This window comes from Apis florea, unplaced genomic scaffold (genome assembly GCF_048593485.1).
Source record: "Apis florea isolate Af1SG1 unplaced genomic scaffold, ASM4859348v1 contig_2897_pilon, whole genome shotgun sequence".
NCBI classification, from domain to species: domain Eukaryota; kingdom Metazoa; phylum Arthropoda; class Insecta; order Hymenoptera; family Apidae; genus Apis; species Apis florea.
This window is the reverse complement of record NW_028256665.1, coordinates 3,517,336-3,545,141: the sequence shown is the minus strand read 5'-3', so window position 1 is coordinate 3,545,141 and position 27,806 is coordinate 3,517,336. Positions and strand designations below refer to the sequence as shown.

The 27,806-nt window shown below is 28.0% G+C and overlaps 2 protein-coding genes across 10 annotated transcripts; one reads left to right on the top strand and one right to left on the bottom strand.

The window, feature by feature from the left end:
- Positions 1-522: 522 nt before the first annotated feature.
- On the top strand, positions 523-3,886 carry LOC100864148 (SID1 transmembrane family member 1). Its single transcript, XM_012493005.3, has 9 exons — positions 523-828; positions 911-1,209; positions 1,319-1,469; positions 1,564-1,647; positions 1,753-2,067; positions 2,135-2,675; positions 2,749-3,014; positions 3,106-3,315; positions 3,424-3,886. Exons 1-9 carry the CDS (start codon positions 652-654, stop codon positions 3,709-3,711), a joined length of 2,331 nt encoding a protein of 776 aa, XP_012348459.3. The 5' UTR covers positions 523-651; the 3' UTR covers positions 3,712-3,886.
- Positions 3,365-27,623, bottom strand: ACC (acetyl-CoA carboxylase). Of its 9 annotated transcripts, none has more exons than XM_012493031.3 (13): positions 27,453-27,581; positions 21,685-21,891; positions 19,452-19,683; positions 13,097-13,220; positions 11,715-12,045; positions 11,329-11,626; positions 10,974-11,187; positions 10,518-10,851; positions 9,982-10,442; positions 6,070-9,891; positions 5,711-5,990; positions 5,360-5,640; positions 3,365-5,204 (listed from the first exon to the last, which is right to left on the bottom strand). In XM_012493031.3, the coding sequence occupies exons 1-13, from the start codon at positions 27,505-27,507 to the stop codon at positions 4,584-4,586; spliced, it is 7,260 nt and encodes a 2,419-aa protein (XP_012348485.3). In that variant the 5' UTR covers positions 27,508-27,581; the 3' UTR covers positions 3,365-4,583. The 9 variants fall into 9 exon arrangements, with proteins under 9 accessions (XP_012348485.3, XP_086763824.1, XP_086763819.1 ...); XM_086907698.1 differs by lacking the exon at positions 27,453-27,581 and adding an exon at positions 22,602-23,480 and having other exon boundaries at positions 21,741-21,954; XM_086907693.1 differs by lacking the exon at positions 27,453-27,581 and adding an exon at positions 22,602-23,480.
- Between the last annotated feature and the right edge of the window lie 183 nt (positions 27,624-27,806).

Below are 27,806 nucleotides of genomic sequence, written 5' to 3'. Positions count from 1 at the left end.
ATATTAATAATAATTTTATTTTATTTATTAAATCATAATATAATATATATTTATTTTATGATATAATATGATAATATGATATATATAGATTTTGATTTTTTAATCGTTAAGTAATATTCGATGTAGAATTTGAAGATTTTATTCATAGTAAAACATGAATTAATATGAAAAATAACATAATGTTAACATAATTAAGTAACTATATACATAGTTGAATATAAATATGCAATATATATTTATGTAATTATATTTGCATAACTAATTTTCTTTAAAAGATTATTGAAAGTGTTCACGTCATAATTTTTTTGATATATAGACATTTTTATTTTTATAATTATAAATCTATCAGAAATAACCAATCAAGTTTGCATTCTTTTCGAATGTTTTCTTTTAAGCTCTAGCAGTTATACCGTTTAAGCAAGTAATCATTTTGTGACTGTCAATATCAATATTATTTTTATTATATCTAAAAAATATGTCCTTGCATACTAAAATATCAAATTTTATATTTGATTTTCGTAAATGAGAAAATTAATTTTCTAAATTGATACTTTTTTAGTACAAATATTAATTAGAATTGAATATATTTATGTATACATTTATGTATTTTATAAAAATTTTGGTTAATATAATTATATATCATTATTTAATATGTTAATTATGCAGAAAATTTTAATGGTGATTACTTTATTATTATTTAATTTTCACAAAGTTATTCTTTTGCAATCTCAATCATTTTCTTCTATTGTTATTATGGCAAATTATACAGCATATCAATTTGCCATAAATATTAATGTTGAATATGTATTTTTATATCCTATTAATAATGTAAGTATAAACATTTTTATATAAATTAATATTATAGTTTTTATATAACCTTAAATAATATTATTATATGTTTTACTTTTAGGTAACTTCAATGGAAACTGTAAGAATAGAAGTTGAAAGCAATGCTACTAGTAATCTACCTCTTATAGTAGTTGTTCGCCAAAAAAAAGAATTCTTATCGTGGCAAATCCCTCTTATAGTAAAGAGTATGTATTTTAATAATTCAGAATATAATAAAACAAGTAGAACTCTATGTTCAACCAATTATAATCTCAATGAAAAGCAGGAAAAAGAATTTATGATTATTAGTGTGTCCACTACTAATCACCAAAATATTTCATTTATACTTAATGTGACAAAAGAACATAATTTTTATTTAAGGTACATATTTTAATAAATATAGATAACAATAGAAATTTATCGTTATATCTTAATATTTAATTATAATAAAATAAAGGAAATTAATAATAATTATTTTCATTTTTTTCAGTACTGGAGAAAACAAAACTGTAGAAATTTCACCATCTCAACCTATTTATTATGGTTATACTTTCTCAGGACAAGTAGAAAATTCTTCTGTAATTGTTCATGTCAAGTCTGATAGTGACATTTGTATGACTGTTTCAATACAAAATATATCAGTAAGTTTAAACTTTATATCTAATTGTCATATTCATACATGTTATATATATATATATTGTATATTATATATAATGTCATATGATCTTTTTTTAGTGTCCTGTGTTTGATTTAGAGAGGAATATTGAATTTTCTGGATATTGGCAAACTGTAATTCGACAGGGTGGTATAACTGTACCAGTAAATATTTTTTATGTTAAAATGTATCTTTTAATATATTTTATATAATATATAAAGCTAATTGTTTTAATTAAATTTAAGTGAAGTTTAATTATTATCTTTTAGAAAGAAGAATTTCCATTAGGCTTCTTTGTGGTACTTGTAGTAAAAAGTGATGACACTGATTGTTATGGAACTCCTACTATGATTCCTTCACGAAATAAACAAGTGATATTAACAATAAATGCTAGTATTACCAAAAGAGATTATATTATTGCTTCAGGAATAGTTGTATGTGTTATTTTTAGTTTTTGTATTACTTATGTTGTGAGTACTGTGATATTAAAAATTAAAAGAGATAGACAAATGAAAGAAGAGATATTAAATCAAGAATCAGAACATATTAATGAACCTATACCAAGTCCTTCAACAATAGAAGAGGTAAAACAAAAATTTATTTTTTTTTTTAAATACTATTTTTTAATCAATTGTATTAATTATATTACAGTCAGGACCAGTATCTATAGATGATGATTCTTCATTGGATGAAGATGATATTGATATGATGGAAGATGCTCTTTCTGATAAGGAAATAATACGAACAAAACTTGTACTTTCTGTTTGTGATTTGGCTCGTAAAGATCCAAAAATTCTTAGGCATAAATCTAGATTATATCTATATTATTTGATAACGGTCGCTATTTTTTATACTTTACCTGCAGTACAGCTGTTAATTACATATCAGCATGTACTTCATGTTACTGGCAATCAAGATATGTGTTATTATAATTTTTTATGTGCTCATCCATTTCAAGCATTATCAGATTTTAATCATGTATTTTCAAATATTGGATATATTATGTTAGGTTTTCTATTTATATTTTTAACATCTTTCCGAGAACATAATGAATTTGATAAAGAAAAAAATAAATGTTATGGCATACCACAACATTATGGATTATTTTATGCAATGGGTACTGCACTTATTATGGAAGGAATACTCTCAGGAAGTTATCATGTATGTCCAAATCGAAGTAATTTTCAATTTGGTAAGACAATAATTATTTTATATTAAAATATTGCAACTTTTTTTGTATTATTAATGACAGATTAATCATTTAGATTCAAGTTTTATGTACATCATAACAGTATTATGCATGATTAAAATTTATCAAACTCGACACCCTGATATAAATGCTCGGGCATCAGTTACATTTGCAATGTTGGCATTCATTATTTTCATAAACTTGATGGGAGTTTTGAATGGCTCGATATATTTTTGGATTTTATTTACAATCACACATCTATTAACTTGTCTTTTTATGACCATTCAAATTTATTATATGGGACGATGGAAATTTAGAGCTTTGTTAACAAGACTACTACAGGTAATTTCATATATTTAATGAATCTAATATTTTTCGTTTTGATCTGATTATTTGTTAGGCACAATTTATCACTAATTTTATAATTTTCTAGAACTGTAAACATGACGCCCGTTCTGGAATTGGATATTTATTTCGACCTTTGTATATAGGACGCTTTTTTATGCTTGTTATAGCAAATTTATGGAACATTGCTCTCGCAGTAATTGGAAATATACATCAAGAAAAAAATTTTGCCACGTTTCTATTAGCCATATTAATGTCTAATTTAATTTTATATACTACTTTTTATATTATTATGAAGGTATGTGTGTGTGTGTGTGTGTGTATATATATATATATATACACACGAATAATTATATCTATATTTATTATTCTTATATTATAAATTAATATATTTTTAACATTTCAGATTTGTCATAAAGAACGAATTCTACTTCAACCATGTATTTATATTGTTTTATCAATTATATTTTGGGCCGCTGCTTTATATTTTTTTATAAACAAAACCATTTCATGGGAACTTACTCCAGCTCAATCACGTCATTATAATAAACCCTGCGAGTTCTTACACTTTTTTGATAGTCATGATATTTGGCATTTTCTATCTTCTTTAGCAATGTTTTTTTCATTTATGGTACTGCTTACTCTAGATGATGATTTAATTGATGTACATCGAAGTCAGATACCAGTCTTTTAAAGACAATGACATAAACGAAGAGAGTATTGAGAATTTTTTTTATGTCTCTAACGATATGACTGCATGTAATATACATTTGAACTTGATATCAATGAATTAAAAATAGTATAAAATATATGTGTATAAAGGTCATTTAGCAACTATTTTATATTAAATGCCTTATTTTCGTTAAATATTCAAGTTCATAAAATTTTTTATTATCTATCCCTTTATTTATATTAAATTATTCCTAGAGAGTAAAGAATTTTTGATATTTTTTATCACGATTGAAAAAATAGTACTTAATACTTTAAAATTACTTATCGAGTTGTTTCTTTTTTTATCGACAAACATGAAAAATATCGATGTACACATTAGTCGTTCGATAAAAATAAACGTAATGAACAAACTTTTTCCTAAAAAGAAATATATATATATATATGTATATATAAATATATACATATATATTTATATATACATATACATATGTATAATAATTATATATATTTTTATATAACATATAAAAATATATATATATACATATATATATGCATAAAATATATATATGTATATATGAAGTATAATTTCTACATTCATGAATATACTTATTATAAACAAAGGGCACATTTTGCCATGGTTTAGGAGATGGCAGTGATACTGTCCGACACACGATAGCATCACTATTGAACTTTAATAAGACACGAGTTCTTTTACTTTCTATCATCATGTAACGCTATCGATAGAAACAATTATTAACTTTCCAAAAATTATACTACTCCCGTACAATTTGCTATTAACAAGAATAACGAGTGTCTGTACAATTAATTCTAATACATACTACATACAGCAGGTACGCAAATAGACAAGAGGTTTCTTTTTAATTTAAAGAAACATTAGGATGAACCACTTGAATCATTATGATGCTCCTGTGCAGTCATTTCTATTTGTGACAAAGTTCTTTGCAATTCCGTGCGTTCTGCTGGATGTAGTCTGTGCGCAATTTCTAAAATTGCATTTAATCTCACTTCTGGACAAGCTTCTAGCGCTTCTTTGATTCGAGAAACAATTGCATCTTGTTTTACACAAGTGATATTACGCGAAACAACACTATTTTCATCTTGTCGTTGACTTTCCAACCAATTAGTCGCTACTTCATCTTGATCCCATAAATATGATTCTGTGGCACCTTTATCTTCTATGAACCATCTACGCAACATCGCACCTACTTGTCTAAAATCAACATCTAAATTTCGTTGCGTTGAAAGAACTTCCTTTTTTATTTCATCTTCTAAAAGTCTTCTTCTAAGTCGCCAGTAAAGTAATTTTCGCGCTTTCTGCCATGGAATAATATCGTGAATGACATTTTTCTCATACATTCTTTCTGGTGTGTCGTGAAGATCCGCGAAATGAATTGCAACTTGATGATACATAGGTTCTAAAGTTTGTTCTCTCTTACGTATTTGACTTTCAATTTCTTTTCGTTCTTCAGATGAATTTACATTGGATAAGTTTTCCTAAAATGAAATAATAAATAAAATAATAATTTTATAATAAATATGATTAATAAAATATGATTTTAGTATTGTATATCATATGTATCATTTATAAATAATAAGTAAAAATAACTTCTATAATATTTATAGATATTTATAATCATATTTATAGTTACTTTAAGTTTCTGTATTACTGTATCAATTCTATGCATAGTTTTAATTAAATCTTTATTTCTAAATTTTATTTCTACTATTCCACTAGGTTCTAAAACTCCAGCTCGACTTGTATTGTCAGCAAACATTTCCATGTAACGAGGATTTATTGTTGGATCAACAACTGCCCAAGCACCACCTCTTAATTCACCATTTGGTGGAATATATATAAATATTGGTTTAGTATATTTTCTTAATCCATCCACAATATAAGCACCAAATTTGATAATTTGTTCATACATATCTATAAAAAATATGTCCTTAGTAATTTCATTAAAAAATAATAAAAATAATTATTAAGAATTAATGAAAACCTTTCATTCCACCAGAAAATCCTCTCCAATTAGCGAAGATAAAAAGTGGAAGTTCTTCTTTTCCAAAATCTTGAATAGCTTGAGCAGTTTTATATGCACTATCAGGAAACCATACTTGTCCTGCTTGAGAGATTGTTTTAGCTTCTGAATCGAGATTAGCAGGATCAGCGGGTAAATGTAATTCAACAGTTCTTGTTTCTACTGCAATAACACCACAAGGAATTCCTCCTAATCTAGCTCGTCCAGTTACTACAGTTTGAGCCCAAGGTCTCATTATTTCCTATAAATATTATTAACACTTTATTAATAGAAAATATTATGACTATTTTATCAAATAATTAATATAAGATAAAATATACCTGCCAAGAGCCACGATCAAAGAATCCACTCTCCCAATAATTTGTACCATTTTGTATTCTACCTTCAAGCATTAATCTTGGATCATAAGCTGTTTTTGTAGGAACATAAGTGATCTCTCTATCAATTGGATCAGGAAGAGGTGATGACAATATAGGAAGAGGCGCTCCTTTATATTTCGGACAATAACTTAGCCATCTTAAAGCAGTGGCAATACCCTCTATATCTCTTACATCAGTTGCATGTGATATTCCATTATTATGCATAATTTGTATACCACCTAATTGATTGTTACTAGCATATACTTCACGACCTAACACAACATTCAATGCTTTATATCCAGTTAAAATGATATGAGAATTTTCTATTTGAATCACTCTTTGTCCAAGACGTAATAAATAAGAACCGATACCAATAGCACGACAAGAAACAATGGAAATTGTAACTATTTCATCATAAGCTTTTGACGTTTCTCCAGCAATCATACCAGCATATTTCAAATTTTCTACACCAAGACCGTCCTCTTTACCGATAATATCAGTAATTTTGTAACGAGATTCTCCCTTATCTTCAATCAACGAAGTTTTTACTGAATTAAATGGTGCTAAGCGTGCGTAATCATCTGGAGTTAGATATATATATTTGAATCCTTTTTCTGGTTCATCATCATCCTCCCAAGCGATCCTGAATAATCCTTTCACTTCTTCTGCTAAACCAATACGAGCTCCAGAATTTGCGGAAAAATATATTCGAGGAATTCCAAGTTGTCTAGCTCTTTCAGATGCTTTGAAAAATACTAAATCTTCCTTGGGGCCAAAAGAACCAATTAAATGTGTTAAATCATTCGCAATTAATATAATGTCTCTGCCAGTTATAGGATATTCTGGTGTATAAAGTCTTAATCTCCAAGCGACCATACCGATATTATTTTCACCAGGAAGACGTTTCTGTTCCACTAAATTTTCACCCTCTAATACTAATTCCACGCAATCCATTACAGTATTCGGAATCGTTATATCAGATTGTCCCCTTTCTTCTATGTATTTATGCCATAGTTTCTCGGTTTGTTGTCTAAACATATCTGGTAAATCATATACATATGTTGTACCAGCACTTTGTGCTTGAAATCGTTTTGCTTGAAGATAATCTTTGGTTAGATATGGCGTAGAAATCGGTAAACCATGCATAGGTCCGGGTCTCCAAGTACCATTTGCCTTTGCAGAAGGATAAGATTCAAAACGAATGATACCAGTCTTTGGATCAGTTATTTCTGTATAAAGATGTAAATCTATGCTATATCCACTATCATTAGCAATACACAAACGTATTATAGATGTTGGTTTTCCTGGTGCTGGGCGAATCGTCATTTTGATCTCAGCATGACGGACTCGTAATTTCCATAATCTTGGACCATATCTTAATACCATACTGGTCACACTTTCTTCTATTCTTGCTGGATCCATAATAACTGTAGGTACAAAATTCAGGAAAATATGATTGCATTCCGTACGTTTTGCAAGAGGATGTGAAAACGCAACTTCCAATTCATCCATAGCTTCTAATAAGACACGTTCACCTTCATTATGAAGATAATCAAAACTAGCTTCTTTTGTGATAAGATCAGAGTGTCTTATAATAGAACGAATAAAGAAACGATAATCTGTGACTTGTTGTCCTTTAGCAACTTTCGCTTGACCAAGATAAAGATGCATTTTTTGATTTGAAGTTGGTAAAGCTTCAAGATCATAAGTTCTCATTCTATTTAATTCTAATTGAAAAGCACAACCAGGTTCAAGATGTCGATAAATTTTATCTTCAACAAAACCATCTCTTTGACGAAATGTAAAGAATTTAGGAAACTGTCTTTTCTTTAAAGCAGCGAACGTGATTCTCTTTATACCTCGTAAGATTAATTCTTCTTTATTTGCAGCACACCAATCTCCAAAGATTTTTGCCATTATAGCATCATCGTGATTTTCCTTTTCTTGGACGGCAATACTTAAAATATGTACCGGTTCTGTTGGTCGTTCACCAACTTCCACTGGACCAGCAGTTTCTGCAGTACTTAGAGATACATTTATAGATGTGCTATGTCTCGATTCGCTTCCAGCTGCATCTACTGCTTCTAAAACTTTGGCTGAAACTGTGGTAACCGAAGATAAGTCTTCTAAAAGATCGAAAACTTCATCAGAATATCGAACGAACTGATCCATATCTTGGAAAGCTGCCATAGCTCCAATTCTATGATTAACCGAAGATTGATTCTGTATATTGGGATGATTGTTAGGTAATAAGAATTGGAAATGTACAAGTGGTACTTCACCTGATAGTTCTAAGTGTTGTAAACACGTTAACTCATAACTGATATAAGCTCTGCGGACATAAACTTCTAAAGCAGCGTTACAAACTGCACGATTGGAATGGTAAAAGAAATCGTGTAAAATATCGAAAATAGATGTTTCAGAAAGAATCAATTTTTGTAAATTTTCTGGATGGAAATCATGGCCGTACATATCTACTGCAGACAAAAATATAGATTCCATTTGGTTATGTCTTAACTCATATGCAGGTTGATGAGCAGCAATTAGAATTTGCCTTGCACGTAATGCCACACGACTATGTTCTGTACGATTTAAACTAGTTAGTTCTGTCAATGTACTCGACAATTCGTCTGTGAGACCAGGTTCATTTGCCCAAAGATGATCAATGAGCATAGTTACTAAAACATTCTTTTTTGTGACTTGATTGTGACTAAAAATCATAGCTGTTACTGTTGCTACATCATCTTTGTACTGTTCTATTAAAGCTGAAACACATTTATCATAATGCCCTTGTTGGAACTGGCTTTCAACTGTATAATATTGTCGAAGAAGTTCGTGAACAGCAGTTTTCATTCTTCCACGTATTCCATTTCTATATCTTTGTACTAATTGTACTATAGCTTGAGTAGTTAAAAAGAATACATCACGTTCAGATCGCTTTGAAAGAGTTGCTGCATGTCCATCAATTACAGCAGCAATCTGTTGACTAGGAAATTGAGCTAAAACAGAAGTTATATTTCTTTCATACAACGACATTAATTTTCTGATTTTCTTCTCGACAGAAATCGGAATTCTTCCTGATATTGTTGCGATTACTTCTTGTAGTTCAAGCAAAGGTAAACTAGGATCACGAAGTGAATTCATAAATTTCTCAAGAAGTTCTCGTACTCGAGGTAAGTGATATGGGTCTGGCAAACAATATCCTGCTAAAGTGTTTTCTAAAGCGATTCTATATTTAGCATGTAAATGATTTAATTTTTCCGGTATTGCTGGGGCTGCAGTTTCTGGGAATTGACCAGTATAATCTTGGGCTTTTGTTACCAAAGACGGATCGTCCAATTCTAATTGAGCAATCAAAGTACCAGCCTCAAGAATAGCACCCGGTCTTTTAACGTAGAAGACACGACCAGCTTCGCTCGCTGTTATTGTCATTACCATTTTCATAACTTCAATTTCTGCATAGGCTTGTCCAGCGTTCACATGCCCACCATCTTCCACCAAATAACTGATCAACTTTCCGGCTGATGGTGATCTTAATAAAGAAGGATCGTTATCCTTTTCAAAGATGCAAGTTTGATTTCCAATGATAATTCTATAACGATCAACTTCTTCCCTCATATAAGTAGTAAAACTTGCACCATCTAAAGAAAGCAGCAATCCTCCATCTGATAGTCGATGTACTTCTACTTCTTTGTAGGAACCGTTCATAACGAGAAAATAACTATTAGGACCTGACTTAGCAGTCTGTACTTTATATTTATACCCATCGTTAATAAGTTCAACCTGAAATATTTTGTTAGATTTCATAATATTTATGAAAAAATTAAATTAAATTAAATTATTAAACTAACAATATTAACTATAAAAACTTACATCGATAATATTATCTAAATCATTACTAGCTTGTATTTGTCCTTTTTCCAATGCTGTTTGGAATCCAGTGAAAGCGGCAGTGATTGTCCTATCAGCGATATGAAGCGCGCCACATGTTACGGCTAATAATACATTCGGTTTATCACTTCTAACGCGTTCGGCAATCAATAAATCAAGCCAAGCAGTGTCTATATTGTTTTGTTGAAAAGATTCAGTTTCTAATAATGTGATCAAATATTCAACGGTGGTTCTGAAATCACCCCTAATACTCAATTCTTTTAAAGCTATGACTAAATTTTCTCGAGCCTGGTTACGATCCTCTCCCCAAGAAAAACAATGACCAAACTGAGAATCTGCGAATTCGTGAAGACCTCCAGAAGCTCCTACTGAGAAATAACCCCAAACATTTTTCGAAGACCGGAAATTCAATTCTTGAACAGTACCCGAACTTGGTTTAAAACCTAAATATATAATTATTATAATAGAATCCCTTAACTTGATTAAAAATAAAATAATTTTTTAATTCAATTTATTACCTTCATCAGGATTTTCACTAGTGATTCTTGCTGCTATCACATGACCCCATGGTTGAGGTTTATGTCGTGGTTGATCGAAATCAATGACGCTATCTCCCCATGGACTTTCACCATAAAGAAGACGAATATCTTTAATATGATGTAAGGGCAATCCCATAGCAATCTGAAGTTGAGCCGCAGGTAAATTAACATCAGATACCATTTCAGTACATGGATGTTCTACTTGAAGACGTGGATTCAATTCCAAAAAGTAATATCGTCCAGAAGTGTCGTAAAGATATTCGACAGTACCTGCGCTGACATATCCAACCATTTTGGCTAATCTTACAGCAGCCTATTATAAGACAACATATAGAAAAGAAAATTTTTCAGAAAATTTTTTATCATTTATTGATTAATTTATATTTGAAAAATCAAAAAATATTTTTATAATTCACAAATATAACTTATAATTACTTTTTCCATTTCTTCAAAAATTTCAGGTTTAGCAATTACGGCTGGCGCTTCTTCGATAATTTTTTGATGTCTTCTCTGAATAGAACAGTCACGACCGAACAACGATATCGCATTTCCATAATTATCAGCTAGTAATTGAACCTCTAAGTGACGTGCACATTTTGCTAACTTCATAATGAATATCGGAGATCCAGGTATCTCAGTTTGTACCTGCCTGAGAAAATCGTTAAAAGGTTATTAATATAATGTCCAATATAATGTCCAATATTTTGTTACATGATTTATTTTTATAAAACATTTTATAAAACATTCATTTTATAAAACATTTTTCTAAATTTAACAATTTCATTCTTACCTAAATAACGTAGGTAATTCTTCAGCGTTTTCAACCTTTCTGATACCTTTGCCACCACCTCCTTCGCTAGCTTTTACCATTATAGGAAAGCCTATTTTATTGGCTGCTGCCAAGCATTCCTCTACCGTTGAAACGCATCCTTTTTTGAAAAGTTCTGAAGATATTTTTATCTTCTTTCCACTATATTGCGCCGTCAATTCTGAACCTGACCACGGAAGTGTTGGTACATCTGCAGTTTGTGCTACAATGCTAGATGCAATTTTATCTCCAAGAGCCCACATTGCTCTTTCAGATGGTCCTAAAAATATAATTATTCATCTTTTTCTCTTGTACTCTTTTTTATTTAAAATTTATTGATCAAAAATATTTTCTCAACTATAACTTACCAATGAAACACATGTTATTTTTGTGAAGTAATTCTGGCAACTTTGGATTTTCTGATGCATGACCCCATCCTGCCCATACAGCCTGGACTTGTGTACGTATAGCGATGTCTACGATCAGCTCGACGTTTGCATAATTGTTGTTGTTGGTTCCACCTGGTACAGGTACATATTGGTCTGCCATTTTGATGTATTCTGCGTTCGCTTTCAAATCTTCCGGAGTTACCATCACAACAAAGCGCACAGCACGTTCGTTCTTGAACATTTCATAGGACCATCGACGAATCGAACGCATACATTTCACTGCTGCTATTCCATTGTTGGCAATCAGAACCTATAAATGATATGTAATCATTATATTAATTACTAAATTTAATTTCTATATTGATATTATTCTTTGTATATAATTTAATATTGAATATATTGGAATCTAAAATATAAGATATTATTGAACAAGTAGTTAGTAGTTGATGAGTCTTCTTTTTTTTTTTTTTTTAATAATTATCTATTTTTCTTTCTTTGTTTAATTCAAATTGAACAATGGAATATAATTTCGATTTATCGGTTTACCTCGGAGGCGAGGAATTTGAATATGCGTGAAAAAATAATTAGAAATTGTTATATTATATACAAAATATAATCAATTTATGATTTAAAATTTATATTGAATTTATAGAAAATATATATTTTTTTTATTATATTCAAATATATGTATATAATCCTCAATTTTATTATATGCAGATAGAAATAATAATTGTTCTATCTATAAAAATTTTTGATAAAAAAATAAAATAATAATTAACAGAAAATTTAATTAAAGCAAATAAATAGAATAATAAAATAAATTATAACGAATCTAATTTACGATGACGAGAAATATTTTAAATTAAAATTATTTAACTGAGACGAATATTACGATAAGACTGTCTTATTTGAAAGAAAGAATTCTCAAGGACATATCAAAGATGGAATAATGGTATTCCATTCCAGAGTTTCGCGGAATAGGCATAGTAACCTGTGTAACTCAAGATCATTCAAGGTCGTTCGAGGTCAACTACGAAGGTCGTTTAGCGATTGTTGTAACAGTGCGTCAAGAGTAATATACTCATGCGGAACAATACAAACTACACACTGGACGACCTCTTTTTCTGTTTTCTTTGTTTTCTTCTTCGCAAATGTTTTTAAATTTCTAAATATAATGCAATACATAAATACAGTGAGTATTATATTATTTAATGATAATATAAAAATTATTTGCAAGTAATAAAATAATACATAAATAATACGCGAAAAAAAAGATCAGACAATTATTTTAAAATTCAGTAACAAATATAAAATAAAATAAAAAAAAAAAAAAAAAGAATATTATTAGAAATCGATATTACTTTGTTAATAACTCTTGTACCGCCAAAACGATGCACAAATTCCTCAGGAGTGGCAATAGTAAAGTCCTTTTCATGTAATCGGCTTTGCGTTTGGATCATCACCGTACCCTGCGACATGCTGGGCCTATAAAATCAAACAAAATTACACACACATTATTTCACTAAATACATTCCTAGTATTAACAAGTTAAATTTCTCTTCTCCAAATAATTCAATTAATCAAATTATTCAATTAACAAAATTATCTTCTAATAATAATTCACAATATCGTTTAACCATTATCGTTTTACTATTATTTGCCTATCTTCCATTAAAATAATCATTAGGCATGTGGTTTCTTTTATAATAGTTGTTTTATAATTAATTATCGGTTAAACGATTTGACGATTAAATACTGATTACGAAAAATCGAGTCAAATTTTTCCTTGGAATTTTCAAAGTAATTTTATCATCTATTAGCGGGGCAATATGTGAATGACATCGGAGAAAGTACCGAACCGTTAATTTAAGCGGCTCACGCAATGCCATTCCTTCGTAACGCTTTCGGAACCTTCTATGTATCTCGCCTAGATACGTTTTTCTTATATTTATGCCACGTCCACATTGACCAAAATTCTTTGTGATCTGACAATTCGTTTATATACAGATTATGAACGAAAAACGATATCGTTTTTTCGGTATCTATATTGAAACGATTCGTGAACAATTTGCGAATAATTTATCGATTATAAAATAATCGTAAAATAAGAAAATGTTAGAATGTGTTTGAACAAATTCTAAATTTGTTTGATAAATTTTCTGAGGAAAAACGATATATACTTTTTTCATTGAAAATCTATCATTGATGTTCGTTGACAAACTTGCTGGTAAAAGATAAACGAATCGATCGCGAACACCAGTGTGAACGCAGTATTTCTCTTCTTGTTCATTTCTCTTCATCTGCAACGCGTGTACTTAAAAGTAAACTCATCGGCTACGAGTGAAAAGAATTCAAAACTCGAAAGACTTATATGAATTCACATGATTATTTTTCAATTCTATAATAATTTATGTCTGAATATTTTTATATTGATAAAAATATATTTGTTTTATATTCGTTTTATCATGAATGTATAAATAAACGTGCATAAATTTAAAGATATTTTATATATATAAAATAGTTTTTATATATTTGTATCTTTAGATAATATAAATAAATTGAAATTAATAAAAAATATGAATGAAATAAGAAATTTTTTTTTATTATATTCATTAATTTTAAACACTGAATCATTGCGAAACGCAATACTTCGTTCAACAACATTCGAATTTCATTTTAAAAATTGGAAACATTCCATCAGAATCTTGCTGACATATGATATTTTTTCTCTGTGAATTTTGATTCGCTTATTAATTTACATCCTTGAAAATCTGCTTTAAAAGTAAAAATTCTATGAAAAATTTGATCATATTATTTGTTACGTTGAAAATTCTATCTATTGAGTTTTGCAATTTCGTCAATTTTTAATCATATTCTTATAAAGTTAATTTTTTAATTATTAGTAATTTATTTATAATTATTCGTATTTAAATATTATATATTATAGATAGATAATATTATATATTACGTCGATGAAAAGTAGATTGTAAAAAATAGATAATTCCAATACGAGCATTATTAATATGTACATTGCATTTTTCTGATTAACTTTTTACTAAATAAAATATATATATTTATATGATAAAATTTAAAATAATTGGAGTTAATAAAGATTTTTTTACGTTGATAATGAAACTGAATAAATTCCTTAAAGTATTCGTAAATCGTATATCATAGATTTTTGATACAACTATTAAATCTATCTATATAAACTATTACGATGTTAAGAATCATATTTAAAATCTAAATTCAAGATCGTATTACTTTTGAAAGATTTTACCTTAATAATTATTATTAATATTAATGGATTAAATACAAAGAAAGTCTATTACGTCAAATTACACGACGATTGTAGTTGCTTTTTCTTGATTGTAGTGGCCATTTCCGGTATAGAGGCTGGTTCCTTCGACGTTTCTGATATAGCGGCCGATTCCTTCGATACTTCCTCATGCATTTTCAATGTACCAGCCATTAAGTTGTCCGAACTTTTCCATATCGGGTCTTTCTCTGTATTTTCAGCCAAAATGAATCTTTTTAATCGTCTCATTTCGTAACTCTACTAATCGATCTTTTTCCCGCCAAGAACATTAACATATTTTACTTATTACGACATATTGATGGTATCTGAACGATTTATACAAAACACCCATTATACATTCTTCATTACCTTCAATTAAGATTGGAATTCCAAATTTTTTTATCCTATATTATCCTCGAAGTTTCATTCTCTTGTTATTCCTTAATTTTTCTATTCGTTTCCCTCTGTTTTTAACTTACGAACAAGCTAGTTTTCTCTTCTCCAAAAGTATTTCACGCCGTGATTTAATTATTCCACGAGGAAAGTTGCAGAAAACTTTGTTTCCGGTCTGAATACCGGTTCAAAAGGACAGTAAAAGTTGATTTCTTCTTTTAAATACATTGATTATTGATCTCTTTTCATCCAATACAAACACATCCTATGGAATTTCTTCGACTGATACGGTCGAAGAAAAATAGGCGATTATTTTCCAAGAGATTAGTGCGATTTCATATCAGAAATTGTAAACTTTTGTTTTCACGATAGGAAAAATCACTGATACACGAGATACACGTGCTCTCACGCTAGACACAATCTTTTGACGCACGATCGACGATTTCAGTTTTTCGATCACATTAATTGATCATTGATCATTCAATTACTCACAACTTAATCACAATATCACTTTACAGAAAAGTTTGTTTGTTTTTTTTTCTTTCTTTCTTTCTTTCTTTCTTCCTTTTCTTTTCGTAAATATATATTTATGACGCACATACATCCATTAACTTTCAATTCTCAATTATAATATTTATCCACGTCGTTGATCGTCAATTATCATAATTCTCACTTAGCTCGGGTACTTTCGAATATTCGGTACGATCGAATTAAAATTAATTCGAATTATATCGACTATTATTTATTTATTCTTCTGATCAATCATCGATCTTTCGTAAATTACACAGATTATTATTATCTTCAATATGATGAAAGCATCCATGGAAAAAGTGATTGAATTGCATTTTCTTCGATATGTATACCATTACTCGATTAAACAAAAGATAAGTTTACAATCCAGTCCTGTTCATCTCTATGCTTCGATCACCACATGTTCCATGATCCAAAAATATTCCAAAAGTTAAGGCGTTTGAAAATTTAAAGCAAATACATAAGTTTTCTATTCAACTTATTAACGTACCGGATCCTGAAATGAAAAGTCTCGTCACTTGTACCACTTTTCCTCTGTTTGCCTTTTAAATATATTTTTTAATGTCGAAAATTAAATATAATTAAATATAGAATTTGACACAGATTTAACGAGCCATCATCAACGAAATAGAAGAATGGTATGATAATTTTGAAGCAACTTGAATACTTGTCCAACATTCTAAGAAGTCTCATGGTCACTGACAACCATCATCGTACGGTATATACCTTTCTCATCCAATCCAGTGTTTCCCCTACCTACGTTAGGTATACTCGAGGAAGTAACTCGAAACGGAGTTACTGACCAATTGGAAACGATTCATTTTTAAAGTTGTTTTTTCTTTTCTTTTTTTTTTTTTTTTCCTCCGCCCTCCCCCGTTTCGTTCAATTTTTGACGAGATATGCACGCACGAAAATATTTGTCATTTGTGAACCGTAAGACGGTTTTTAAAGAAAGACAAAGTTAAATTTATCGATTAGCACGGAAAGAAGGAAATACATTTCCTTGTAAATAACATTGAATCGAAATTCTATAGCGATAAAATGATATTGTTTTTAATCATATCTCAATAGAAAACTGGTAATTTGTAAATCAGTATATTTTGAAATATTTCTTTCGTGTGTATTATACGTAACTCCAGCTCATTATGGACTCAGGTTACGTGGATTATTTGTTTCATGCGGTTTCCTTCACGCGGGTAAATATGTAAATGAGAAAAGTCTATCTATAGAAAAAGTATTCATAAATAAAAAATAAAATGATAATTCAAATACGCTCAATAATTCATATATAATCGAGATTAATTTTAATACAAAGTAATAAATCTTTTTTCTTTTCTTTTATTGACTCGAAAAATAAATTTATATATATATATATCATCATATAAAAATGCGACTTCGCGATTAAATTCCAATTATTTTTTTTTTTTTCTATTAGAGAATCGATAAGAATTAAAATTTTAATCGAAATTTTGAAGAAGAATTTATTCATCGACAAAGTAGTATCAATCTTATTTAAAAACATTGTCTGTGCAAATATGAATATATTTAAGTCAGGTGATCGATGTTTTTTTTATAAAAGAACTATTATGACTTGTCGAGTAACGCAAAAAAAGCAACGAATGAATTTTTTTTATTCCATTGATGTAAGAGCATCAATTATTTTTATAATCGATTGCAAAAAAAAAAAAGAGAAAAAAAAGAGAATACTTCTTTATTCATTAACTTAGAAAACGATTGTTTTCTAATATCAAATTTAATTTGCATTCTATTTATATCAAATGTCGATATTTTCAATCAACAATAAAAACAAAAACGAATAAATTATTATTCTACTTTTTTCTGAAAGATCGTTACATGTTATGTAATTTTTTTATAAAAGTTTAGATTAACGTTGAAATCGATGAAAGATTTTCTTATTTAAAATTTAAACTATCAGGATGTGATAATTGTAAATATCGTTTTATGCAATAATTGTAATTGTAATTCATTTCGATTTCTTAGAATATGTTGAAATAGATCTATCATTCTCGAAGCATTTTTTTTTATTTTATATAATAATTGAACAAATATATTTTCGCAAAAATATTTATATTCACACATTTAATTATGTTAAAACTATATGTTATATAAAGAAGATGACGTTTAAATTATTACGTCATAAAAATATATAATTTATAAATAGAAAAAAAGCTGATCATCAAAATGTATATCGAAGTAAAAAACAAATAGAAGATATGATTATTTTTAAGATGTTAAATCATTAAAACATTTTGTAATTGTGAATCCAACGTAATTATAAAATAAATAATTTATAAAACATAAAGATTACAATTTTTGTGATTTGTTTCGAGAAGAGAATGATTAGATTAACAATTATTCGAAATTTCTTTCAATTCTATAGAATTTCAAATTAACAAGCATGAAAATAATAATACAAAAAAAAAGTCTGTATATATAATCTTTATATAATCTGTAAATATAATCTTTTTTTTCAATTTGAATATTTTTTTTTTATACTTTTGCAATTTTGAATATTATTAAAACTCAGATAACCATAATTGCTTGAAAAATTTTTACATTTGTGCATTTTTATAATTATAAAAACGAAGCAGAATTTTTATGTAAAATATAATTAAAACAAAAAAAAAAAGACGAAATAACGAAATATAATGAAATACTGAAAAAAAAAGCTTCGTGTTAAATAATTATAAATATTTAATATATGGCGATTGCAGTTTATCATTCGAATAAATGAAAATTTATTAATTTATTGCAAATTTACTATATCTCTATATTTTAACTCGTATTTCTATCAAAGATGTGTTTAAAGATGGATTAATCATAATTATCAATGGTATCAAAAAGTTACTTCATTCATTCATAATGAATGAGAAGCATGTTATCATGAAATATGATTTCAAAGATCACGGTAAATAACTATATTTTAAAAATGAGTAAACGTAATGCTATAATCAATAGCAATTTAATAGTTATTATTCTTCTCATTATTCAACACATCGTCACAATTCTTAGCACCTCCGTTTAAAATTATGACATAACCTCTAAAAAAGAAATTTAACTTATCCTCTCCCACGATATTATCTTCCCTAGTTAAAAATCCTCGTAACAATTTTTTCTTTCCATTCACTTTTCTTCCCACTTTTTCTCCCTCCCTCCCTCCCCCCCTCCCCCCTCCCCCCGAACTTTCGGACGAATCGTAAAAATTTACCGATCGAAGATCAACACATTTATCACACACACGTATGTAAGTACATTAGATATATACCAAAAGAAATCCTCCGTGGATCTTTTTCAAGAACAAGTCGACAAGAACAATCCAATTCTCGATCATCCTGTTTCTCTGTTACAATGCCTTTTTAATCCCTTTATTCTTACTTCCTTGCATTTTTTTTTTCCAATTTTAAAAGGGAAACAAAAATAAATAGAAGAAAGAAAAAAAAAAAAAAAAAAAAAAAAGGAAGAAAATAAATCACCTGAGCCGCTTGCGGCGCTCGATCAAGCCTGCCATGGCATTCTGCGCCTCGAAATCGTTTGTTTCGGATGGAAAGGTATCCTCCACTTCCGACTCTTCGGCGGGATCGTTGTCTGGCCCACCAACGACGAAGCTCACCGGATTTTCCGCCATAGTGTCACCGATGTTGAGGGATTTGTTCTCGTTCTCTGTCGACCTCCTCTCCTCGCCTTCCTCTCTTCTGTTATCGTTACCTTCAAAATTCGATCGTGTGAAGATTGGCCATATTTCTTTTTTTTTTCTTTTTTTTTTTTTCTTTTTTTTTTTTTTTTTTTTAATGTAATCCAACATCCTTCTCCTGTGTTAATTCCAGCAGGTTAGAGTTCTCTATGTATGATATTTTAATTTCATTATCGCGTTCTCCCCAAAGCAGTTCTCGCGGGTCTCGTTCCTGGTTTAGCACCAAGGGCCACTCGTTAATTATTTTTAAGTTAGTTTTAACTCGTATTAATATATTAATTTATAACACATCGAAGGGTTCTTATGCCTTTCTTCAGTGGATGCTGAGGAGACTGTTGCGGTAAGTGACATTTGATCCTCGAGAAGTTTCGTGAGAATCTTTCAAACTGTCGAAACTTTTTGAGCAAAATTCTCTTAGAGTGGCCCTCAATTCTAGCGTTGTGTAAATTTCGTAGGCAAAAATTCCAAGTGACGTAGTCGAAATGATGATTTTCATGCCAAATAAGCTGCATGCAGTTTCTTCCAGAAAAAAAAAAAAAAAAAAAAATATTTCGTTACCAAACAATCCTTCGTGTTATGAGTCCTCCGATATAATATTGTTGTTATTTATACACGTATAAAAATATCGATCAAGATCGAAATTGAATAAGCCCAAAAAATGAAATGCAATACATGCAAACGAACAATAATGTGAGGATATGATTATTTCGTGAGAAGCAATCATGGATATGATTAATTTATAAATATTACAAGTTATTATATAATTTTAACACATATAAAATTATTCACAAAGTTATCATTTTATAAATAGTTTTATTTATGTTAAATAATGCATATATATATATATATATGTAATCTATAAGATAAGATAATAATAACAAAATAAATAATTTAAATAATTTAAATAATTTTCTGCATTTACATGTATATCGTATATTTTAAAAAAATTTACAAATATTTAAAAAGAATTATTAGTATCTAATAATGAATTTTAGGAAATAATTATTTAAAATTATCATCAATTAATAACGTCAAAAAGACGTCATCAATATGATTTTTTTTTAATAACTGTAAAAAATATTTCAGATTGTAAAACGATCTGAAACATTACTTCAATCAGCTTAATTAATAATTCAGTCAAATTGGACGTTCGGAATAATAATAGATAAACTTTTAAATATCTTATGTTTCAAAAGAGATTCATCGTTTCCTATACTTATTTGAAAAGAATGCAGTTTACACCATTTTTTCACCGAATCATTCAATTTTAAATGTTGAAAGAAATGTTTATAACTTATTTTATTAACCAACGAAGTTTTGTTCTCTTGAAAGGAAAAATTTCATATGACAAACTCAATCGTGTATCTTGATGAAAGTAACTTTTTTATTTTTTTTTAACATCATGTAATTACATAATAAAAAATGATCCACGCAAGTTAGTAACCAGAACCAACACCAGAAAACACATCATTTTTCAAAAAATAGCCACGCTTGTCAACTCTGTAAAGGATCTATTGTTGATTTCTTTTTTCGTGTATTTGATTAAAGTTTTAAATCCTCCTCAGGTAAATATAACAACTTGTTAGTTCTCGAATGGAAATTAGTGACGTAAAATCTTTCCAGAAAAATCTGTGTTTCGTAAATGTTCTACTACGAAACGATGAATAAAAGACGAACAATTATGAAAGTAGAATGAAAACGTAATATATATTTTTGAGAATGTATATCTATTTGAGAAATTACTTTCGACAATTGTTCGTCACCAATGAAAACTCCATTGAAAATGAAAGTCATTGTTGGATAATCAATGCAGTATCCATTTTGCGAAAAATATTATCAAGAGCAATGGGATAGAGAATTTTATTCTCATATCTATTAGCACATTGAAAAGGGATAAATCAATCACAAATTCCACCAATGATGATGATGATGATGATGACGATGATGATGAATTGTAGAAGAAAATAAGCGAGCATGAGAAAAATCGAAATTCGAAAAGCCTGGTTACTACTCACCCTCGATTCCTCTACCGAATAGCGAATGAATTGCTCGATAAACGTGAACCACCCACCACTCTTGTTGCAGCCGATCCGTGAAAATGTATCCAACGTGAAAGTATCGGTGTGCTATTGCAGCGAATGTGAACCCAGCGAGAACAGGGGTAAAAAGAAGAACGACGGAAGAAACACTTCGTGATTCACTTAGTAGATGTTGAATGAGACCTTGAAAGAATTCCGAATGATCAAGCAGGATCCTTTTCCCGAATTCGCCTTTTTCTTACTACACTGTTTCGACATGAAACACGAATAAAACATGCCCTCTGTATTATATTGTTACACAATGATAACAAAACTGCTTGTAATGTTTTGTTGCAAACGCAAAAAGAATAGAAAATAAAATATTACTCGAACCTCGATGACTTTTAATATTCCTGAATAGTTAATTACAATAGAATAATTTAACATTGGACAAATAATAAAAAAATTGAACAAATTGTTTTGCTTCATTTATTTGTTTATTAATTTTGTTTTCAAAAACATCTAATTAATATTAGGCAACAACAACAAGAAGAAAAGAAATTCTAATTCATATAAGTGCGCATGAAGAAAATTTCAAATTGGAATTTTAAGAGTCTTACGTAAATATAAAATTCTATTTGTAAGAACAAAGATTTTTTTTTTTTTATATCGATAAATCAAAATTTATAAATTTCAAATTAGGATGTTTGTTGATAATTTTGAATGATAATATCGAAGTAGGTTAGATATAGAATTTTAGAAAAAACAAGTTATCAAGGTTGAGTAACACTCGAGATGAATGGTGAGGGAATTTTCCAAAAAATGAAAAAACTTGTTAGAACACTTCAGGGAGAACGCAATAGAATTTGCCACGAATTAACACGTCCAACGACTTAGAAAATTCATCAATGTACCGAAAAAAGTATCCAGAAGACCTCGAAGCATACCAGAAGATACAAATTGATGCCTGGATATCTGCGTTCTTCTGTTGACAATCGTTCTCTTCACTGTTTTTCTTTCTATTCAAATATTATGTTTCTCTTCCTTATTTTTGGTATTTTCACACACACTCACACATAAAAAAAAAGAAAAAAAACTAAACGGAGAAATATATAATTTAAAGAAATAAAACAGAAAAAACAAAAAAAAGAAAAAACTGAATATGGAGGGAAAAACAGTAATCGTTGCGAAAATAATAATCAACTATCAGTTTTGCCTTTTGTTTGTAATATGAAATTCCCTTTTAATACGAACATATACGAATTTATTATATCTTTGTCCTTTTATCTTTTTTATCTTCAATGCGCGATCAAACATCCGTACGACAAATCCTCGTCATTATCGCTCTTCTATTACTACACTTCACGTTTCACGACGACGAGCACGAAAGAAGATACGACAACGCACTGACATGCACGCTGTTCTTGCCGATACCGCGCTCTTTTGTGAACACGCGCGACTTTACACGGAGAAAAAGAAATCGGTTGGCGTCAAAATGAAACGAATTGGAGGAGACGCGCGTGAACGAATGACCGAACGATAGAAAAAAAAGTAAACGAAAAAAGGAAAAAAAAAAAAAAAAAACCGGACGATAGAGTTCAGAGGGCACCGATGACATTGTGTCTGTTCCACTTTTCATAGCGTAGCGCTACCAATTCATGGCCGATATCGCATTATGATGCGAACGGTGGAACTTTTGTTTTGTGACACAGAGCCACAATACGTGTTAAATTTATTTTGTGACATTTTTCCATGTTTGTTAAGATATCTTTAATTAAATTAAACAGTCTTTTGTTAAATACATTCGTCATTTAATCATAATTTTATTTCTTTATCGGAAATCGTTCGTATTTTTTTTAATCGGTCCTATTTTCGTATTCTTCGGGTATGCTTGATCGACTGGTGTCGGATTTCCATCTATCAATAAGTTTTGAGAATCTTTGTTATGTAAGGTATCATTATTATTATTATTATTATTATTATTATTATTATTATTATTATTATTATTTTATATTATTATTATTATTATATATATTATTATGTTTTTATTCTTTTATTTTGTTTTATTATTATTTATTATATTATAGAGAATTTTAACACGTTTCTCTCTTTTCTTTTCGATTTGGTATTATTTTATACAAATGTTTCTTTCGTATATACATAAATATATAATAACTATAAAATAAATAAATAATAACTATAAAACATTATATAATATAATATTAAATTTATTATTCTTGAAAAATAAAGAAATGAATAATTTTATGTCTTATTCACTTCTTATGTCTTTTTCGAATAATTTTATTTTTACATCTCTTTCAACATTATCAATTTCTATCTCAATTTTGTTTGATTACTACATCAACTATTATAAAAATCTTAAATATTTTTTACAATAAATTAAATGCTTTTCAATTCAATTCAATGATAATATCTTCTAAATGCTGTTGTCTTCGAATCATATTCTCTATATCACCTTAATGAATTCCAATCATCATAAACATGTTGATAGCTTCGTAATACAGTGTACAAGAACCGAAGTGGACATTATTAAAAGAAGGATAGAGGTAAGTGTATCTTTATTCACACATTCTGGTGACGTCTATGAGTGTATGCATACATATAAGTGTAAACACGCGATGTACGCATTACACATGTGTGTATATATATATACTTGTCGGCCTATGGATATTCTGCATGAATAATGTTATGTAATTGTATATCAAATATAGTATTATTTTACATTACACAATATAAGAAAAAAAAATATTTATAATCACTATATCTACAAGAAATTGTTGTTAATTAATTATTATACAATATCAAATTTAAATAATGATTATTTAAAAGATTAATCTTCAGATATCATTAAAAATATTTATAGTAACATATTTTTTTGAAATGATACATAAAATTAATTTTTTCACTTTTTACACAAGGAAAAGAATATTCTTTATTTACTAGCGATTTTTTATTTTATGAATTTGTCATATTAGATTTTTATATCTTTTATGTCTTATATATTCAATCATTTTCTGATTTTCCAACAAATTCGGAAAATATCCGAATTTTTAATTGAAAATAATGAAATCTCCGTTCTGTTTTCAATACTTTAATATCTTTTGAGTTTAAAGGTCAACTTTATTTCTAATTTATTATTTATATTATTTATTTTGTACATTAAAATAAATGCTTTGTTTGAAATTATTCATACTATTGAAGATAAATCTAGTTCATACTAAGTTCATACTATTTGAAGATAAATATAATGCGATTTGCTAACAATCGAAAAGAAAGAGATTATTTATGAGTTGAAATGAGAAATGTTTTCACGATTTATCGTATTTGAGAAGATTTCGATTTAATGATGAAGATTTTGCCGCGTGTTTGATTCGTGACTTTTACGAAGAACCGTATGACATTGAACCACGAAACTAAACTAACTGAGAACATAGGTTACTGGTTATCAGTAATATACAAATATATTTAACGAAATCTATTGTGATAATAGTTAAATAGATCTTCCTTTTGTAGTTTTTATTATTGTTATTAATTACAATAATTTTTAAACGAGTATTTTTTCCTCTGTTAGTTTATTTTTTATTTTGATTTTTTTTATCTTTATATTTTTGTTGAATTTTTTTTATTCATTGTCATATTGTCTCTTGTAATATTCAGTTATATCAATATCAAAAATAGTGAATTAAAATATCGAACAAAATATTAAGAACATTTAAAATTAAAAATATTATTAATTTCATTCTCTTTTAAATAACACAAAATCATGCAAAAAAAAAAAAAAAAATAATAAAACACAATCGTCAAATACGAAAAATAATTAAGTTTAATCAATAATATTATTTATACGTTCGAAATTGTAAGATGAGTTAGTAATAAGATGTTGGTTATTAACGATAAATAAATAGTATTTTCAATATATATTAAATATATAATATCATTATATATGTATATATAATAAATAATATATGTATGTATATATTTATATTGAGAATACTGTTTAGAGAAACTTTTTATCAATAATATAAATAAGGGAATTCTTTTAATAACTTTTTAATAATTTTTCTTTTATTTCGTATGAATAGAAGGAAAGAAAATTTTTTACCATTTCGAAACTTATAAAAATATACAATCCATTTAATTGTTTTCTAACTTCGATAAGATTATTAACATGATGATTAATAATAATGTACTTATTCGATATAATCTTTCTTCAGAAACGTCCGCAAATATTTATGTACATTGAGATATTTAATATGTGTATGTATATTTTGAATTTATAAATCAATCTATTTTCTTTAAAATAATTAATTTCATTTAAATATTTTTGATTTAAAATATATATTGTTCTCTGATATTAATAATTTTCAAGTTTTTAAAAGCAAAATTTAAATTTATGTATAATTTATTGTTTAACCTGTATATTATTAAAGAATTTAGAAATATAATTAGTAAAAATTTGATATCGAATTTAATGATGTAATAAAAAGAATGATTATCAGGGTCATCGATCACGTGAATATGAAATTTCATAAAAATGGTACGATTTGTATAATATCGTTCATTGATAAGTACAATATCACTTATTGCATAATTGACGACATCGTTTTATCGTGTTTCTGACAGCACGTTTGCATATTATGTATGTAGCAAATATATATACTTACTTTTCTGTAATATAATATATATTAAAGCAATTTAATCTATTTGAATTAAGCAGAATATTTTAATGATTTGTTCCACATAGTTACATATAAATTCTAAAAATATCTCATATTTTGCAATTTGTTCTGATTAGCCTACTTTTAAAAATTAAGAAGATTATACAACTGTTACAAGATTATACGTATACATATGTACGTATAATATACGTATGTACATATACGTAATATACATATATTTATACATATACGAAGCTTTATCAAATAATCTTTAATGTTTCGTTATATTCGATATTTCATATTTTGTGTAAAGCATAAAACATCATATGAGTGAAATATCTCGCAATGACAAAATACAAATCTATTTTAATGTTTATTTTTAAAATTTGTCTAATTAAATATATATAATTATATATAAATTGAATTTTTCTATTGATAATATGTAATCAAAACTATAGAGTAATAGATATAAATGAAAAAATGCAAAGAAAAGATATTGTCAAGCTAAAAAACAATTTTTAAGAATTGTTCCTTTATCGCGGGAAACAATATTAATAGATATAACTTTTTACAAATTGTAAAAAACAGATAAATTCTGTTTCAGAATAATATCAATGATATTTGATAACATATCTATAAATAGTAAAAAAATTTTAAACAGTAATTAAATATAATTCTAAAAATATTACTTTATAAATTTGTCATCAGTGAATTCGTGTTATAGCTATTAGTGTATTTTAATTTTGTAAAGCATTATATAGGTATGGAAGTAATATATGTTTTCTTATTTAATAAATTAATGTTATTATAATTTATTAAAAAATTACATATATTCAACGGTAACAAATTCTATAGATTTTTACACAAGGCAATCAAAAAATTGACAGACTATTCCGATTGGTTGATTGAGTCAGGCGACGTATGCTGTATTTTGATTGGCTATAAAGCGTAACCAAGTAACACGCGTTATGATGTATACTAAATAGAACTTTAATGCTACTGTACATGGAAATTTCATTTGCATAATCTTTGGGTAATCTTCAATGAGAAAAATCAAAGCTGATATGAAAATGAGAATAAACTTACCGGTGACGAATCTTTCGCGGCGGAGTAGCACGTTCCTCATTGAGGTTAAGTTCATCTCCGTTCTCTGTCATTCGATATGATTTTGTTCACAATTTGTCACGAAAGAATGTTACACGGCACTGTTTATGCCTGGTTATAAGTTGTAAACGACCGAACAATGTCGATCACAGTATAGGAAATTATTGTCACCTTCTAAACATGGATTTTTTTACTTCCGCTAAGGCACGTACACCGTGAAGCAACATAAAGAATTCATATACCGACACTTTTGGTGGTTCCACTGTTGATTTCCACGGTGATCTATTTACCGATAGAGAAAAACCTTTTAGTATTATATTTTATATCTAGAGGTCA

Excerpts from the sequence above, each read along its gene's own strand:
- ACC (XM_012493031.3), bottom strand. The coding sequence starts at position 27,507 with ATGAACTTAACCTCAATGAGGAACGTGCTACTCCGCCGCGAAAGATTC. Across the intron at positions 11,627-11,714 it reads AAATAACATGTGTTTCATTG|GACCATCTGAAAGAGCAATG; the intron begins GTAAGTTATAGT and ends TTATATTTTTAG. Across the intron at positions 5,991-6,069 it reads TTGATCGTGGCTCTTGGCAG|GAAATAATGAGACCTTGGGC; the intron begins GTATATTTTATC and ends TAATATTTATAG.
- LOC100864148 (XM_012493005.3), top strand. The coding sequence starts at position 652 with ATGTTAATTATGCAGAAAATTTTAATGGTGATTACTTTATTATTATTT. Across the intron at positions 1,210-1,318 it reads GAACATAATTTTTATTTAAG|TACTGGAGAAAACAAAACTG; the intron begins GTACATATTTTA and ends CATTTTTTTCAG. Across the intron at positions 2,676-2,748 it reads TCGAAGTAATTTTCAATTTG|ATTCAAGTTTTATGTACATC; the intron begins GTAAGACAATAA and ends TTAATCATTTAG.